Consider the following 18,290-nt stretch of genomic DNA (forward strand, 5'->3'; position numbering starts at 1 on the left):
ACAAAATCAAAGGGTAGAGGCACAACTGCAAATTTCAAAGCTCCTAAACATGAGGGCTATACAAAAGGTACCTACGCACCAACAAGGTCAAGGTTTTTATTCAAGACTTTTCCTGGTACCAAGAAAAGGAACCGACTGGAGACCCATTCTGGACTTGTCCATCCTAAACACATTTCTGCTCGTACTCAAAATTCAAGATGCTCACATTACAGCAACTTCTTCCCATGCTGGGCAAGGAGTTTTGGCTGGTAACATTGGACCTCAAGGAGGCATACCTGCATGTCCCAATCAGACAAAGCTGCAGAAGAAACCTCAGATTTCTTGCAGGTTCAATCCACTATCAATTCTCTGCATTGCCCTTTGGCTTATCTACTGCCCAGAGTATTCACCAAGTGCCTGGCATCAGTGATTGCCTATTGCAGACTTCAAGGGATACAAATTTACCCTTATCTGGACGACTGCCTGATCCAAGCGGACAGCAAACATATACTACTGGAACATCTGGCATATGTGACACGGTTACTGCTTTCTCTGGGATACACCATCAACAAGGAGAAATCAAAGCTAACACCTTCTCAGAAAATAACCTTCCTGGGTGCCAGCTTGGACACAAACACCCAGATGGCATACCTTACACCAGAAAAACAAGGGCAATTATCTCATTACTTCAAAATACTAGCAAAAAGTACCAGGCTTACTGCAAGGAAAATCCTGCAGGCTCTGGGATTCATGGCATCTTGCATTCTTCTAATCCCGTGTGCAAAGCTGCATATGAGGAAACTCCAATGGTACCTAAAAAATCTATGGTCTCAACACAGTCACAGCTTGGAAGCAATTATTCCAATAATTCCCTGTCTACAAAAGGAATTCCTATGGTGGGCCCAAGCATGTCAAGTAAACACAGGCCTCCCATTCTGCAAGCCTCAAGCAAAACAAGTCATAACCACAGACGCCTCAGATTACGCCTGGGGGGCGCACATGAAGGACAGGTGCATTCAGGGCAGGTGGTCCCAAAAGGAAAAGCACCTTCACATCAATCAAAAAGAAATGCTGGCAGTAATAAATGCAATTACAGCTTTCAAGGACTTCCTGCATCCAGGACAATTGCTCATAAGAACAGACAACACCACAGTTATGTGGTACATAAACAAACAAGGAGGAACTCACTCATACCCCTTGTGCAGACTAGCCATGACTCTTTGGAACTTGGCTCTGGAAGGACAAATCGAACTTCAAGCACAGTACTTGCCAGGGATGGAAAACACACTGGCAGACACTCTGAGCAGAAATATGACAGATCCACACGAATGGAAGCTACATCCACAGGTGTTTACGGAGATAGTCCAAGCATGGGGGAGGCCAGATATAGATCTTTTTGCTTCCCACAGAAACCATCAATTGAAAAGGTTTTGTTCAAGGACCTTCCATCCAAAGGCCTGGAAAGTGGACGCCCTTTCATTCAGTTGGACAACATGGACAGTTTATGCATTTCCACCTCTGCCTCTTCTGCCCAAGGTGCTTTTGAAAGCAAGGACAGACAAACCGAGGATGATACTGATTGCTCCAGACTGGCCAAGGCAACACTGGTATCCACTCCTGAGGAGCCTAACACATACTCCTCCATGGTCCCTGCCTCTAATACCTCTTCTGCTGACGCAGAACAACTACAAAACCCTTCACAGCCAGCTGAAAACACTCAACCTCGCTGAATGGAAAATTCCTTAACAACACATCAAACTCTACTCTCCAAGGAGGTGCAGGATGTCATTTTGGAGGCCAGAAGACCATCTACTAGAAAAGCTTACTCCGCAAAATGGAAGCAGTTTTGCTGTTGGAATGAGAAAAGAGGACAGGACCCTAGAAAATTGAACTTGCCTCAGGTTTTACAGTACCTAGCTGAACTACTGAGCAGTGGACTTTCATTTTCTTCAATCAAAATACACGCCTCAGCCATTTCTGCAGAATTCAACACGGATCCTCCTTTATTCTCACACCCACTCTTACGGCAGTTCCTCAGAGGGGCTAAGAATATAAGACCTCCAAGGAAACAACCAATACCAGCCTGGGACCTTAATTACATTCTAGAAAAATTAACATTGCCTCCCTTTGAACCTACTGCTTCAACAGATCTACAATATTTGTCCTGGAAAACAGCTTTCCTTTTGGCCATCACTTCAGCTCGTAGGGTTTCTGAAATACAGGCCCTCATGGCGGTGCAGCCCTTCCTCATCTTCCATCAGGACAGGGTTTCCTTTCGTACCAACCCATCTTTTATGCCTAAAGTGGTCTCTAGGGTAGCCTTAAACCAAGCCATACACCTTCCTACCTTTTATCCTAACCCTCAAAACAAAGGGGAAAGGCTGCTTCACTCTTTAGACATCCATAGGCAGCTACGTTACTATTTGGACAGAACAAAGTCCTTCAGGAAATCAGACCAACTTTTTGTGTCCTATGCCGTAGGGGCTCCAGGGAAACCAGTTACCAAACAGACCATTTTCAAATGGATTGGCCACTGCATACGTTTTTGTTACTCCTATCATGGGAAACCTGTCCCTACTGGTATCAGATCTCACTCCACCAGGGCCACAGCCACCTCTACAGCCTTCCTCAGAGGTGTACCTACTAAGGATATCTTGGAGGCAGCCACTTGGAGTTCTGTACATACCTTCACAAGACACTACCATCTGCCCTTATATTCCAGAACAAGAGCAGGCTTTGCCACTGCTGTTTTGCAGGGCATTCTGGCTTAACCCAGTTCCTCATAGTACCTACCACCCTATTCATAGCTTTGGGACTCTACCCATCTGTGATTACTGCAGCTGTATGCACGATGAACATAGTACAGTTTTGTACCTACCATAAATGTAGATGTTCGAGTGCTAATACAGCTGCAGTACAGTTTTCCCTCCCTCCTTCCCCTCTTGGTAAGGCCATGCGGCCTAAAAACCTCTTCATACCTCCTGACTGGGTTATCCTGCTATGTTTTATTTGCTTACATTTGTGGATTAGCTTATTTATGTATTGCCTTCCTTTTGGGGGCACCTGACATCTGGGGCAAGAAAGACTGAAGAACATGGCGTCTGCTGTGTCTTATATACTCTGGCCTTCCTGACGTCAGAAGAGTAAGCGACAACAACCGACGCCGGACCAAGACTTTGGAATTCGGCCGACCGAGGGACCGCCTGACGGCTGAAAACCCATCTGTGATTACTGCAGCTGTATTAGCACTCGAACATCTACATTTATGGTAGGTACAAAACTGTACTTTCTTCCTGAGGTGCTAGAGCCCTGAGTAATTCCTTGAACTTTTGTATTTTCTCTCCAGTCGACTTCTAGGTCTTCAGCTTAGTTTCTGACCACTGCTTGCAGCTAATTGTGGCAACCAGTGGTTTATGCTGTGGGCCAACTGTTTCACTGGAAATGATTTTGCAATCTCTAATTTTACCCCAGTATCCTTTCCTTGCTAGGAGTTGTGTACCTGAGTTGCATGTTGACCACTCTTGTATATGATCTTGTGACTTTGTCTTGCTGAACCATGTTTTGGCCACCATCAAGCCATTTGCCAGACAGAAGTCTCACACTCCACGGCATTAACCAATGCCAAAAAAAACCGTTGGCCTAAAAATTATATCTACAGGACACACTTTAATGCAAAACAGTTTACGCTATTGTTCCTTATTATAAAACACTTGAGATGTTCAAACAGTCCTACTTAAATTTTATATTTTAAGTACTAGTACCTGTCCAATCGCAGAAGTCTAGAATGGCCTGTCCATTATTCTTGATGCCTCACACACGTGGACCCAGGCAGTCCTTCTATCCTGTTCTGTCTGCCCCGATATGTCCAGTCAGGTCACCCGTTATGAAACCCAGCTCATGTATCCTGCTTTATCCAGTAAGTCCTGCAACTGCTGTCTGAATGCACACTTTTCTTCGCTATCACAACCCTGCTGTGGGGCATAGGCTGAGATTGTAATAGTACCCTATCCTTAGACTCATGGCAATCAGACTTCAGCATACCACTAATTCTGATGACATCCCTCACTGTCTTCTGAAGCCTGCCTCTCACTACAATCTTTTGTCTTCCTCCTGTGTAGTGTAGTAGACTGTGGGCTCCAAGCTCTGCACTGCCTTTCCTTCTTGTCTTCTGGATACGTAGGATGGCCAGCCTCCTCCTTACTATCATGTCATCAACTTCCAAGCTGTTGTCCTTCAGTGAACCTACACTGACTGCAGCAATTCTTAGTTCACAATTGGCAGGTTGTTTGGTTTTACATCCATCTTTTGCTCAAAAGAGCTGTCCCAGGTAACCCAAGGTGGGCATCTGGACACCAGACAGCCAGTAGCTTACAGATCCATGGCTGATGGCCTTTAGGGCACATACACCCCTCCCACTGTTAGCATGGGTCCCTGGAGTAGATCATAGTAGACCGTGTCCTCAACCCACTCATCACTGGCAATTATCCATGCCCATTTGGTGACATTAGTCACACAACTAAATCACCTAAAGCCAATTTTTAAATCAATAAGTGGAAAGCCTGGGTATCCCCGACACAGCTAAGTCTATGATCCATATTCTACTATCTTCAGGATATTGCACACCACAGCTGATGCCCAAAGTAGTTGATTTATACAGCTTTTCCCCCTTAAAAGCACCATGTAGAGTCTGTGCTACTGCCCACAACTCAATTCTTGGGTGAGTTTGAGGTGGAAACACAGGGAAAACATGCAGACTCCATCCAGGCATTGGCCGGACGTCAGAATCGAATCTTGTGCTCTGTGCATGGGAGGCGAAGACCTTGACCATTATGCCAATGAGTTCTCAGATCTACAGAAATTTAAATAAATCAAGAAAGCTGCTGATCTGTTGCAAAATACTGTTTTATAATGCAGGTTTTAATAAAGCTTCTTGGTGAGAATTTTTTAATGTAAAAGTCACTGGAGGGGAAACATAAGTAATCTGAGTCACATGAGATTATAATGACATTAATGTTGAGTTTAGAAGCAACACAGTCTCAGATATAGTGAACTGTAGCTTCTATCCCAGTCCTTTGGCAACTTTATACTTGTACTATGTTCTGGTTTAAAAAACTGGTAACATCTGAGAAACTTCTTACAAGAGTCCATTAATGTGTGTATTTTTTTTTAATTTCCAAAACCTCTTGCTAAAACTTTCTCTTTCTTGGTCTGAAGCTTGTTATATCCAACACATAAGCTTTTAACCTGTGACATCTACATTTTGAAACATCTGTTCTGCTTGTGAACCTTTGTAATTTTAATGGCACCATCCTCCATAATGAAGGGGAAGCTGGCTGAATGCCCATCAGTGATGCCAAGCCATCCATGTTGGTGCAAACCTTTAACTGCTGTCATGGTCAGGTGAGCAAATTCTTTAATTTGGAAGTAAAATGAGTACTCCCCTGATTTCCATCTGAGGTGTGCGTTGCATATAAGCTTTCTGAATTCACTACTTATGGGATTTATGCACCTATTCTGTTACAGTAAACCCTGGAACTATTTAGATCAGTGAGACTGCCCAGTTTTAGAAAAAACACTGCCAGAAGGCTTGTCCTATATCAAGTGGTTCGACTTGGCACAGACGCTGCAAGCTCTGAAATTGGAGCTGTATAAATTTCCTCTATAGTTGAATTGCCAGTCATTGCTTTGGATAGAAATCTTGAACAAAGACTGTACTAAGGTTTGAGGCACTGTTTAATTCAGGAATTTGTGGGGATCTTGTATTGTCACCATGATAGTCTCTGTGGATGCTTTATCACATTCTGTTACTCCTAGTCCGCTGAGAATTGGTGACTACATCCTCCCTACTTTTAAGAGAAGGCAGTTGTATTGGAGGGTTCATTGGAAGAAATATTCATGTATGCTGGAAGGGTGTAAGAGGCCCCTTGACATTTGCTGTTAGGCCACTTCACACTGCATTAGGGTATGAAGGGCAGAGGTGAGTAACCCATAACTGTGATGCTCGTTAAATTGATTGGCAAAATGTAGCTGTTATGTAACAGAGTTAAGTGTGTTTAAGTAGCGGGAATGTGGGGAGCACACACACACACACACCCCCCCCCCCCCCCGAAGGAGGAAAACTTAAATGCTATGGAAACAAGTTTTGAATTTTGCTGTTAGAAATGCAAATTTCTTTTTAAGATTTGCATTTCTGGGATTTGCACATTTGTCACGTTGCCTTGCATTATTGTATCAAGTTGACTGACAAGCTTGTAAAGGAAAGGTGACAACTGCTACTCATAAAAATACTGTAGTATCTGAGAGCTGTTTTCACCTTCTTTATCCCCTCTGAGGTAAACCTGTGGTCAGACATGAGCTATTAAGTCAGTTTTTAAAAGTTCTATTCAAAGAGTCATTACTCACCTAAAAATAATTTAAAAAGTCAACAGAGATGTGACAAAAATCAGCAGTGTAATTAGCAAATCCATAACAAAGTTGCTTGTGCCCTTTTGATCTTAAGTCTTGCATATTAAATTTAAACTTTTCCTAGCCAGGTTTACTTAATAGGGAAAGTCATTTCACAAATGTGGCTTAGTCTTGACAAGCTCTCTGGCAAACATTGCAGAATGACAGCTGACTTTCAGTTTCAAGGAATGTAACCAAGTTTTTAGCATCTCTGTCTTGCAAGTTGTTAAACTCTTTAACTTCTGGCTTTTGTGAGCTCTGTTCCTTACCTGTTGGCATCCCCAGACATTGGCTTATGTATACAGAGCAGGCCTTTCCCTTGGTAAGATTCATTATCATGTACTAGGCTAATGAATGATGGTAGGGCCTTTTTAAGCCTAGCCATGCATCCTAAATCTATAACAAGTTCTGGTACCTTTAATAAGTATAAGCAGTGGCTAGAGAGATTAAATATTTGCAAACAGGTCCCTAGGAGATTAATGGACAGAGACAGCCTGCAAATAGTTAGAGACATAGGTGCCAAACTAGAGATGATCCTGTTTCCCAACCAGCTGTCCAAGTTGCGCTTGAATTGGGTTAGGAAGGAACACTTCACATGGATGGGGAGCCTGTTCCACAGAAGGGGTAGTATCTGGGATACATACCTGTCTCTCCAGCATGTCTTATTTATATCACAGGCAAGGTTTAAGCCCTTAGAATAGACAGTTCTGGTGCTGTTTGTTTTGGGATATGCAGGAGGTCTATCAAGGTGGAGTCTGACAATGCCTTGCATACCAGGCATAGATCTCCCCTCAACAGCCTGTAGGAGACCGTGTACAAGGATAGGGTTTTTAGGTGGTCTGTATAGGACTTATTTGTGCCCTGTGTTCTTTTAGCGAGGAACCTCTGTGGATGTTCTATTTGGATGTGTTGTTGGGTACATACCAAAGGGGGCATTGTACTCAGTCATAGGTCTGATGAGTGCTCAGTACAGTGGAACAATGCTTTCCTTTGACCTAGGTGCCGTACCTTTGTTTATAAGTTGTACAACATAGAATGATTTCCTCACTACTGTAGACATTTGATGGTCAAAGACTAGATTACTGTCAGTGTGTCACAAGTCCTTGACTACTAGGTTAACTCTTAAAGGTGTGTTGTCAGTATGGTAGTTACCAGGGGTGGATGACTTCCCGAAGGATACTATTTTGCATTTCTTGGCATTCCGTTTACGTCCATGGTTCTGAAACTATTTATTTGTCTGTGTCGGCCCTTCCTGGATATTGAAAGTTAATAAGGTATTTTATGACTGCTCCTAATTTGCAATCCTCTCCAGATTTGGTCAGCCAGAGGCCCTTGACATTGGCATTGACTTCAGAGAAGTAAATGCCAAAAAGGAGAGGTCGCAGGACCAGTCCCTGAGGAACTCCACTTCTGATAGGCCTCTTTGTAGAGTTTGATTCCCCAGTTCTATCTTCCTGGATATGATCTTGTAGCTAGCTGGCTGTACCCATGGTGATGTAAGGGTTTATACCCAACTTCCTTGAGTTTATCAGCAGTGCCTTAGTGGGATATTGTGTCAAATGCCTTGGCCAGGTCAAGCTAGGCAGTGTAAACCATTTTCCCCCCATCCATTGCTTTGATGAACTTCTCAAAGAAGTCTACCAGGTTGAGTAGGCATGACCTGCCCATGACAAACCAACCTGGGTTGGGTCCAGTGTCTGGAGTTTTCCTTTGCCATTAATCATTTCCATGATGATTTTTTTCTGTGGCTTTGCATTTGAGACTAGTGTGACTTATGGATTTGTAGTTTTCAGACATTCCCAGATTTGTGCATAGGGATGATTGTTGCTGCCCTCCATTCATGAGGCACAAAGCATGTTTTGAAGGCTGTGGTTAAATGTCAATTTCAGAGGGACCAGTAGGTCATGTTTCATGTTATTTAGAAGGCATCCAGGGACCTGCCGTTGACAAACCAAGTTGGGTTGAGCCCAGTGTCTGGAGGTTTCCTACGTCATTAATGATCATTTCCATGGTAATTTTTTCTATGGCTTTGCATTTGAGACTAGTGTGACTTGTGGATTTGTACTTTATAACCACTGCAGATGGCACAGATTTGTCATGTTTCATGTTATTTAGAAGGCATCCTGAGATATTGTTTGGGTCCATCAACACATTGTTCTTGGTCTTAGAGAGTGCTGAGGAACTATTCTCTAGTGATAATGAGGGGGAGTTTTATTTGATTGGGTTTCCTGAGGTTGAGGGAGAGAGAGAGAGAGAGGGATAAAGTTAGAGCGGAGTTTGTCTGCCAGTAGGTTTGCTATATCTTCTGACATTTGAGGTTGTGGACATAGCTAAAGAATTTCTTGTGGTTGTCCTTGGCCCAGGAGGCCAAATTTAACTCAAATCTGGCTATGGTGGACATTATTTGTCTTTGAGTTGTTTCTTTAGTTTGAGAGTACTTTTATCCTGCAGGGGGGGCTACATCACCTAATTTTTGTCATGATTTTCTTCCATCTGTTGTACATCCTGTTGATGTGATTCTGCCAGGGTGGCTTTTTTTTGAGTTAGTTCTGTACTTAATCCTTGTGGGTACAGCTGCCTCTATGCAGCTATTAACATGCTTGCATAGGATTTATTTGAACAGTTCCACATAGACAGCAGTGTTTTCAAGGTTTATGGGGGGTTTGAAATTTTGCCAGGTTATCATTTAATAGTAAGAAGTTAGTCTTAGAGTAGTTCCTGAATGTTTCAGGGTTAGCTGGGGTTTTAAGTTTTGTTTTCACTTGAGAGGAGACCATTTTGTGGTCTGATCTTACCAGAGGGGACATTAAACAAGGGGGGAGTGCAGCGTTCTCTCATATTAGTGAGGACCAATATGTTTGTACCCTTGGTCTCAGCGTATTGACAGTCTGGCCCAGAAAGTTTGTATTTACAAAATTCAGGAATATCTGTGCCTGAATGTGCGATTCCCAGTTAATAGTGGGGTTACTAAAGTCAACCATGAATATGGTATTGGGTTGGGTAGTGAACATTTCCAATAAGCTTAAATACGTGTTATGGGTTTCATGAGTCATAGAAGGGGAGCTGTAGCTGGGACATGATTTCATAAAAATTGCCCCAGTAGTCTGAAATTTGCTTCTTGCTTACATTAAAAACAATCATGTACTCCATAGCTTTAGAGCACAATTAATCAGCTTTACTTGAATTCCAAGTTGTTAAGTTGATTGAGGGGTTTCCTCTGCCTGTCTAAAACTATAATTTTCTAGTTATTGTGACCATCCCTTGGATGCAAGAAACACTGAATTAGTTTAAATAAGTACAAGGTTTGTGTCATGACCTAGATTGGCATAATTTTTACTGTGGTCGCCAGCAATGTTTCCTGGAATCAGTCTGTCCATTTTTTGAATCTCCTTTCCTATGAAGATTGGAATATTTTTTGTACAACACGGATTTGCAGAAAAAGTCAAGTATTGTACACTCTGCTGGTCATTGTTGTATCTTGTTATAACCCCTGGTTACTTTTGCCAAATGTAGGGAGAAAGAATGTGGCACTTTTTATAATCTGTGCCTGTAGAGATACATAGTTTGGTATTTTGCAACAAGAAATATGATAGAGGACCCATTTCATTGTACGGCCAAGCACAGAGTGTTTGTGTAGATAATCACTTTTCCATCTTTAAAAAAAAAATAAAAAGCCTGACATGAGAGTAGCAACTACAAATGGTGCATTGCCATCTGCATATTTAGTCTGTTATCCCTGCCACAACAGTTCGTTTATAGATGCCCTGAGTTAACAGTGGTCTAAACATGGAACTTTGTGATTCTCCTCAGGTTATTGGTTTTGCATAATGTGTATATTCATGTTTGCCTTTTTGAATTTCACATGCCGAGTATTTCCTTAACTGATGACATGCATGTGGGTGGACAGATCAATTTCTGAGAGTTTTGAAAGCTTGAGATTTTCTTCATATCTAGAGATCTGTAAATGACTATCTGATAATGCTGTATTTGCCAATATATTTGGACAACTAAATGTGCAACAGAGAATTCTAACTCTTGCAAGAGGGGACATTAAGGATATGGGTTGGAAGCTGTCTTGTTACTTGCATTATGCAGTGACAGAGTGGTTACACATTTTCATACCAGAAAGAATACAGCCTTTTAAAACATTTTTTATTCAGTTTGGCTTCTCTTCACTCTGTCAGTACTTAAATGGACCTGGCAGACAGTTTACATCTTGATGGGGCTAAGTTGGATGCTAAATGCATGTACTGTATTTCTAAATGTGTTGCACCCGTATAACCAAAGTAACCAGTTTTTTGGATAATTACAGGTATTCATGAAGACTACCAGTTGCCTTACTATGACCTAGTACCTTCTGATCCTTCTGTTGAGGAAATGCGGAAAGTGGTTTGTGAGCAGAAGTTAAGACCAAACATTCCTAACAGATGGCAGAGCTGTGAGGTTAGTATTGCTTAAGTTTTTTAGAGCATTTAAGAAGGAACTGCATTTTGCATAATACGTGTTGCTTTATGGTAAAGGACAATAATATTCTAGAATAAGCAGCAAGATTGGATTAACAAAGCTTCTGGGAAATGCAGATATTTTCTTGTAAAGGTTGTGTTGTAAAATGGAATCCAAATTGCACTTTATCCACAGAAGTATTTTTGGTGTACTGCTAAGTAACAAAAGTATGACATATCCATGTTTCCTACACAATTCAAACATTATGGAATTTAGTTTTACAGTATAACAACATTAGTCAGATGTTCATCGTGCATACAGCTGCAGTCATAACAGATGGGTCCTCGGTCGGCCGAATTCCAAAGTCTAGGTCCGGCGTCGGTTGTCGTCGCTTCTTCCCTGACGTCAGTGCGACAGGGGTATAAAAGAACCAGCCAACGCCATTTTCTCCAGTCTTTCTTGCCGCGCGGTGCCCGAAGCAGAAGCAGTTCGCAAGTGCCGGTCAGCCAGCTCCTGAGATTACGAAAATTTGGAAACCGAAGTCTTCTTAAAAGCTAAGTACCCCGTTGGGGAAACTTTTCTTGCCTCAGACCGATGTCAGACAAAGTTAATAATTGTATTTCTTGTGGGAAGCAAATACCGCATAAGGATTTCCATTCCCTCTGTATACCTTGTTTAGGCCGAGACCACGACGTCTCGGTCTGTCACTTTTGTGCTACATTCAACAAACGCACTATTAAGCGTCGGGCGGAGTTCGCCCAGCATTATTTTGGGAAAGCATTTAACTATACTATGTCGTCGGATACTCCGACTCCGGTTTTGTCTAAAAAAACGCAAAAACAAGGACTGACACACGAGGTCCGCGGCCTCTACCGACACCACGCCAAAGCCGACTACACGTGGTCCGGTTCTCAGCGAGGCGCCTACGCAGCCCCTGACTACCGACGACACTTCTTTGACGGTGTCTCCTGTGCCCGAGGTCGCAGGCTCCTCTGCCCACACCCCGACTACAGATACCGAAGCCATTCTTGGCTTTGAATCTCAGAATGTGGACAGGTCCACCTCCACTCAAGGTGTCTTCAGACCTTCCTCTTCTTTCTCCATCAAGGCTTTCACAAAGTCTAAAGCAACCATGCACTCTAAGACACCAGCTACACAGGGCCCATCTCCAGGCCCCATGCCTAAGAAACAGATGCTTAAAATGGCTGAGGATTTAATTACTCTTAGCAGAGGTTCTCAGCCCCCACCGGACAAAAGGCCCAGAGTGGAGGAAGATTCCCCCTCCTCTGACCAGGGCTCCATTATTTCAGAGCATTCTGATGATCAGGAACATTCTTACTCCCCTTTTGAAGACTCTGATGCGGAGGAGTCCATCCCTTCTGTCCCCCAGAGGATTACTCATTTGGGAAACTTTGCATACCTTAAGGGAACACTTCCACTGGGAAGGCCAAGATTATTCAGATTCCAAGAAAAGGCTCAGGGAATTTCTCTTGCTACCTCAGCACAGGCCTCTGGCTATACCGCCTGTCTTGGACATCCTAGATGATGTTTACTCGGACTCTCTACCTCCAGCTCCAGTTAAGTCTTGACAGGTACTACAGGGTTCCTGACTCACACCAATTTCTATACAAAAGCCATGCTGCTGACCCAGAAACCATCTCACAGGGCCCCAAGGGAGTTAATGCCTCCATTGCTAAAAATCCATTACCTTCCGATAGAGACTCCAGATCCTTAGAAAGGTGGGGAAAAAAGGTATATACCTCGGCTACCTTATCCATGAGGGCCTTAAACTGTCAGTTTCATATGCTAAAATACCAACAGTTTTTGTTATCACAATTGAAAAGTCAAATGTCACAACCTGAACAACCAGACTTGAAGGAGTTGCAGGATTTGATGCATAGTGCAGAACAAGTGGGTAAGCATACCTTACAATGTGGTTTTGATGCTCTAGAGGCCTCATGTAGAGCTGCTGTTACAGGATCAGTCATACGTAGGCATGCCTGGCTCAAGGAACAAGCCTTGCCTGATCATGTCAAAGCTAAATTACTAGACGCCCCTCTTCAAAAGGATGTACTATTTGGTGCTAATGCTGAGGAGGTGTTGAGGAAAATGGAGGAAAAGGCTAAATCAATGCAAACTGTGAAAGAATTTCTACAGGTACAACCCCCACGTTTTAGTAGAAATTGGCCTTCCAAAAACTGGTCCTTTCCTGCTACGGGCAGACCCCAAAGAGGCAGATACAGGTGCCCGAGGGGTAGATGACAATCCCAAGGATCGTTTAGAGGCAGACAATGGCAAGCTCCTTCACAAAGAGGTGGTGAGGATAACTCGCAATCTTTCAGAAAGCAAACCCAATGACTTTCCCCTTTGCATGCCAACCAAGTCCCAAATGGCAGCCCCCTTAGGAGGAAAGCTGGCATTATTTTCAAAAAATTGGCATATTGTCACAAAGGACAAATGGATCCTGGACATTATAAACAGAGGCTACAAATTCCATTTTCACACCCTTCCAAAAATGAGAGGCATGCCAAACCTGCCACACAATCAAAGGGCAGAGGCACAAAGGCAAATTACAGATCTCATAAACATGAAAGCTATTCAAGAGGTACGTACGCACGAACAAGGTCAAGGTTTTTATTCCAGGCTATTTCTGGTGCCAAGGCAGGGAAAAGATTGGAGACCTATTTTGGACCTATCCATCCTAAACACATTTCTACTCGTACCAAAATTCAAGATGCTCACTCTACAGCAACTTCTTCCCATGCTGGGCAAGGAGTCTTGGCTGGTAACATTGGACCTCAAGGAGGCATACCTGCATGTCCCAATCAGACAAAATTGCAGAAGGTACCTCAGGTTTCTTGCAGGTTCAACCCATTATTTATTCTCTGCATTGCCCTTTGGCTTATCTACTGCGCCCAGAGTATTCACGAAATGCCTGGCATCAGTAATTGCCTACTGCAGACTTCAAGGGATACAAATATACCCCTATTTGGACGACTGCCTGATCCAAGCGGACAGCAAGCACATTCTTCTGAAACATCTGGCTTATGTAATAATGTTGTTGAACTCTCTGGGATACACAGTCAACAAAAAGAAATCAAGGCTAATACCCTCTCGGAAGATAATTTTCCTGGGTGCCAGTTTGGACACAAACACCCAGATGGCCTACCTCACGCCAGAGAAGCAGGGGCAACTAATTCAATACTTCAGAACACTAGCAAATTGCACCAGGCTGACTGCAAGGAAAATCCTGCAGGCTCTGGGATTCATGGCATCTTGCATCTTACTAATCCCATGTGCAAAGCTGCATATGAGGAAACTACAATGGTACCTGAAAAACATATGGTCTCAACACAGCCACAGTTTGGAAACAATAATACCACTAATTCCATGTCTGCAAAAGGAATTTCTGTGGTGGGCTCAAGCATGTCAAACAAACACAGGTCTTCCATTCAGCAAGCCTCAAGCAAATCAAGTCATCACAACAGACGCCTCGGACTATGCCTGGGGGGGCGCACATGACAGATCGGTGCATTCAGGGCAAATGGTCCCAAAAAGAAAAGCACCTTCACATCAATCAAAAAGAAATGCTAGCAGTAATAAATGCTATTATAGCTTTCAAGGACCTTCTACAACCAGGTCAACTATTGATAAGAACGGACAACACCACAGTTTAAACAGGGAGGAACACATTCTTACCCCCTATGCAGACTGGCCATGTCACTTTGGAACATGGCCATGGACTTACAAATGGAACTACAAGCACAGTACTTGCCAGGCAAGGAAAACACGCTGGCAGACAACCTAAGCAGGAATATGACAGATCCACACGAATGGAAATTGCATCCAAAAGTTTTTACAGAAATAATCCAAGAATGGGGAAGGCCAAACATAGATCTCTTTGCCTCCCACAAAAATCATCAATTGACAAAATTCTGCTCAAGGATCTTCCATCCAAAGGCCTGGAGGGTGGACGCTCTCTCTTTCAGTTGGACATCAATGACAGTTTATGCCTTCCCACCTCTTCCTCTGCTGCCCAAAGTTCTATTGAAAACCAGAGCAGACAGACCAAAGATGATTCTCATTGCTCCGGACTGGCCAAGGCAACACTGGTACCCACTCCTGAGGAGCCTGACGCATTCGCCACCATGGACCCTGCCTCTAATGCCTCCTCTTCTGACTCAGCACAGCTTCAAAACTCTTCACAGCCAGCTAAAAACACTCAATCTAGCCGCATGGGGGATTCCTTAGCATCACAACAGGCCCTACTCCAAGGAGGTGCAGGATGTCATTTTGGAGGCCAGAAGGCCATCAACTAGAAAAGCTTACTCCGCAAAATGGAAACGTTTTTGTGTCTGGAATGAGAAAAAGGGCCAGGATCCTGGAAAACTGAATTTACCTCAAATACTACAATATTTGGCTGAACTGCTAAGCAGTGGACTTTCTTTCTCCTCCATCAAAATCCACGCCTCAGCCATTTCTGCAGAATACAACACTGATCCACCTTTATTCTCTCACCCTCTCCTAAGACAGTTCCTCAGAGGGGCTAAGAATTTAAGACCTCCAAGGAAACAACCAATACCTGCTTAGGATCTTAATTTCATTCTGGAAAAACTGACCTTGCCTCCCTTTGAGCCAGCTGCCTCATCAGATTTGCAATATTTGTCCTGGAAAACAGCTTTCCTTCTGGCTATCACCTCAACTCGTAGAGTTTCAGAACTACAGGCTCTCATGGCTGTCCAGCCTTTTATCATCTTCCATCAGGACAGAGTTTCCTTATGAACCAACCCATCCTTTATGCCTAAAGTGGTATCCAGGGTAGCTTTAAATCAGGCCATACATTTACCTACTTTTTATCCTAATCCTCAAAACAAAGGGGAGAGATTACTACATTCCTTGGACATCCACAGACAACTGCGTTATTATTTGGACAGAACAAAGCCTTTCAGAAAATCAGAACAGCTCTTTGTGGCCTATGCGGTAGGAGCTCAAGGAAAGCCAATTTCCAAACGGACAATCTCAAAATGGATAGCCCACTGCATACGCTTTTGCTATTCCTTTCATGGCAAAACTGTGCCTACAGGCATTAGAACTCATTCCACCAGGGCCACAGCCACCTCCGCAGCCTTCCTCAGAGGAGTTCCTACCAAGGATATTTTGGAAGCAGCCACTTGGAGTTCTGTGCATACCTTCTCCAAGCACTACAACCTACCATTATACTCCAAATCTAGAGCAGGCTTTGCCACTGCAGTCTTGCAGGGCATTTTGGCTCCTCCTAGTTCCACCTAGTGCCTACCACCCCTTTCTTAGCTTTGGGATTCTACCCATCTGTTATGACTGCAGCTGTATGCACGATGAACATAGTACAGTTTTGTACCTACCATAAATGTAGATGTTCGAGTGCTAATACAGCTGCAGTCCAGGTTTCCCTCCCTCCTTCCCCTCTTGGGACAGGCCTATAGGCTAACACATCCTCATACAACCTGATTGGGGTATTCATTTATGATGTATTTGCTTGCAACTACTGTATTTTGATTATATTGCACTGCATTATTACACAAACTTATGTATTGCCTTCCTTCTGGGGGCACCTGACATCTGGGGCAAGAAAAACTGAAGAAAATGGCATCGGCTGGTTCCTTTATACCCCTGTCGCACTGACGTCAGGGAAGAAGTGACGACAACCGACGCCGGACCTAGACTTTGGAATTCGGCCGACCGAGGACCCGCCTGACGGCAGGAAACCCCATCTGTTATGACTGTAGCTGTATTAGCACTCGAACATCTACATTTATGGTAGGTACAAAACTGTACTTTATGGTCAGAGCAATCCAATTTATCTGCATTTTAAGATATTTTCTATTCATCCAGCATGCAAGTTGCACCCAAAAACACATTTAGTGATGCATTTTCCTCCAGAAGTATTAGCCATACTGAAAGCATTATTTTTTTTGTTTTTTGTTTTTTTTTGTTTTGTTTTTTTTGCCTGCTGAGGTATAAGAAAACTGATTTCTTCTGCATTTCTTTAGATTATTTTACCAGATGGTAGCCTTGTTTACAAAGGTTCTCTTTACCAAGCACTGAACTTCATTACATACGCTGTACTTAATATGTCTTTTGTTTTCATGTTTTTAGGCCCTCCGAGTAATAGCTAAAATAATGCGAGAATGCTGGTATGCTAATGGAGCAGCCAGGCTTACAGCTTTACGTATTAAGAAAACACTTTCGCAGCTCAGTCAACAGGAAGGCATTAAAATGTAAACCCAGGTGCATCAGTTGTCAACATTTCAAGGATTCATGTCAAATCCTGCATAATTATGTTTGGAAGGGATATTTGTTCTACCTCATTGAGGGGATGGACGTAAGAAGGAGCTCACCTTCTGAACTTCATAGGAATGTCAACCATTAAATCCACATTTTCTGTGGTCATGACCGAAGATTCACTGAAGGGGCCTCTCTGCACTATGAATACCCACCTTCCCAGGACATTTACACAGAATATTATTGTGTAGTCTAGCTTTATTTTTATTAACACAAAACTTGATAAAAAAAGATTTTATAATTATTGTTGGTCTTAACTTTCAGTTGGGTGCAGAAGATAATAAAGAGAATGGAGGGTGGTTCACTGCCCTCTGTATACAGTATGACATTATACAGTATTAAACAGGAAGGAATGTGTGAGTTATCAAGGACCGGGTTTTTTGTACCTATGTAAATTGTTTTCTTGAACTAGATTTTTAAATCTATTGCACATCTTTCCTGCATGAAGGAGGATACATTAAATTATTTTCTCAGATAAAAATGGCCTCATACTAATGGGGAACATGATTTATGCAACTATATTTTATATATCTATGTATCTCTATCTATCTATCTGTGTATAATATATAGCTAGATAGATGTAGGTATATTGCTGTTATTTTAAATTAACTTCAGAATAGTACCATGCCTTTCAGGTTGGATTGTACTATACCAGTAAGTGCCACGTTTCCTCAGTCTTGATGCATATTAAATATACAGTTATGAACTTCCACTGTATTTCAGAATACTGTGCACTGCAGAGGTATATTAGTTCTGTAATTAAATTAACCATGTGTATGTTATGTCACACTGTGAAGGTCATTCTGCAGTGGGTTCTTGGCTACACCTTTTTGTGCCCTCTCATGCGGCTTTTACTGAACTTGAGAGGTTGTGTACGTAGGGGAAGCACCTCTTCATTTAGCACATCATTGCAAGGGGACAGATCTTGGACCTTCAGTTCTTATAAACACAATGCAGTTTGGATGTCTTAGAAACACTGATTTGTGATGGCAGATAAAAGCAGCCTTGCCAGCTTAGTCTGTCTTTTTTCTTACCTTTTCTTACCTTCTGTTTAAGTTGCAAGATGGTGCAGTGGTTAGCATTGTCGCCTCACAGCAAGAGGT

The 18,290-nt window shown here is 42.8% G+C and overlaps 1 protein-coding gene across 1 annotated transcript in view; it reads left to right on the plus strand.

The window, feature by feature from the left end:
• The window catches only part of TGFBR1 (transforming growth factor beta receptor 1), an 845,154-nt gene extending 827,180 nt beyond the window's left edge, over positions 1-17,974 (plus strand). Inside the window, exons 8-9 of the mRNA XM_044065109.1 lie at positions 10,736-10,866; positions 17,002-17,974. Coding sequence (XP_043921044.1) covers positions 10,736-10,866; positions 17,002-17,127 — 257 coding nt within the window. The 3' untranslated portion in view covers positions 17,128-17,974. The remainder of the gene's footprint in view (positions 1-10,735; positions 10,867-17,001) is intronic.
• The last annotated feature ends 316 nt before the right edge of the window (positions 17,975-18,290 follow it).

This window comes from Protopterus annectens, chromosome 3.part0 (assembly GCF_019279795.1).
Source record: "Protopterus annectens isolate FY-2018-M chromosome 3.part0, PAN1.0, whole genome shotgun sequence".
In the NCBI taxonomy this organism is placed as follows: Eukaryota; Metazoa; Chordata; order Ceratodontiformes; family Protopteridae; genus Protopterus; species Protopterus annectens.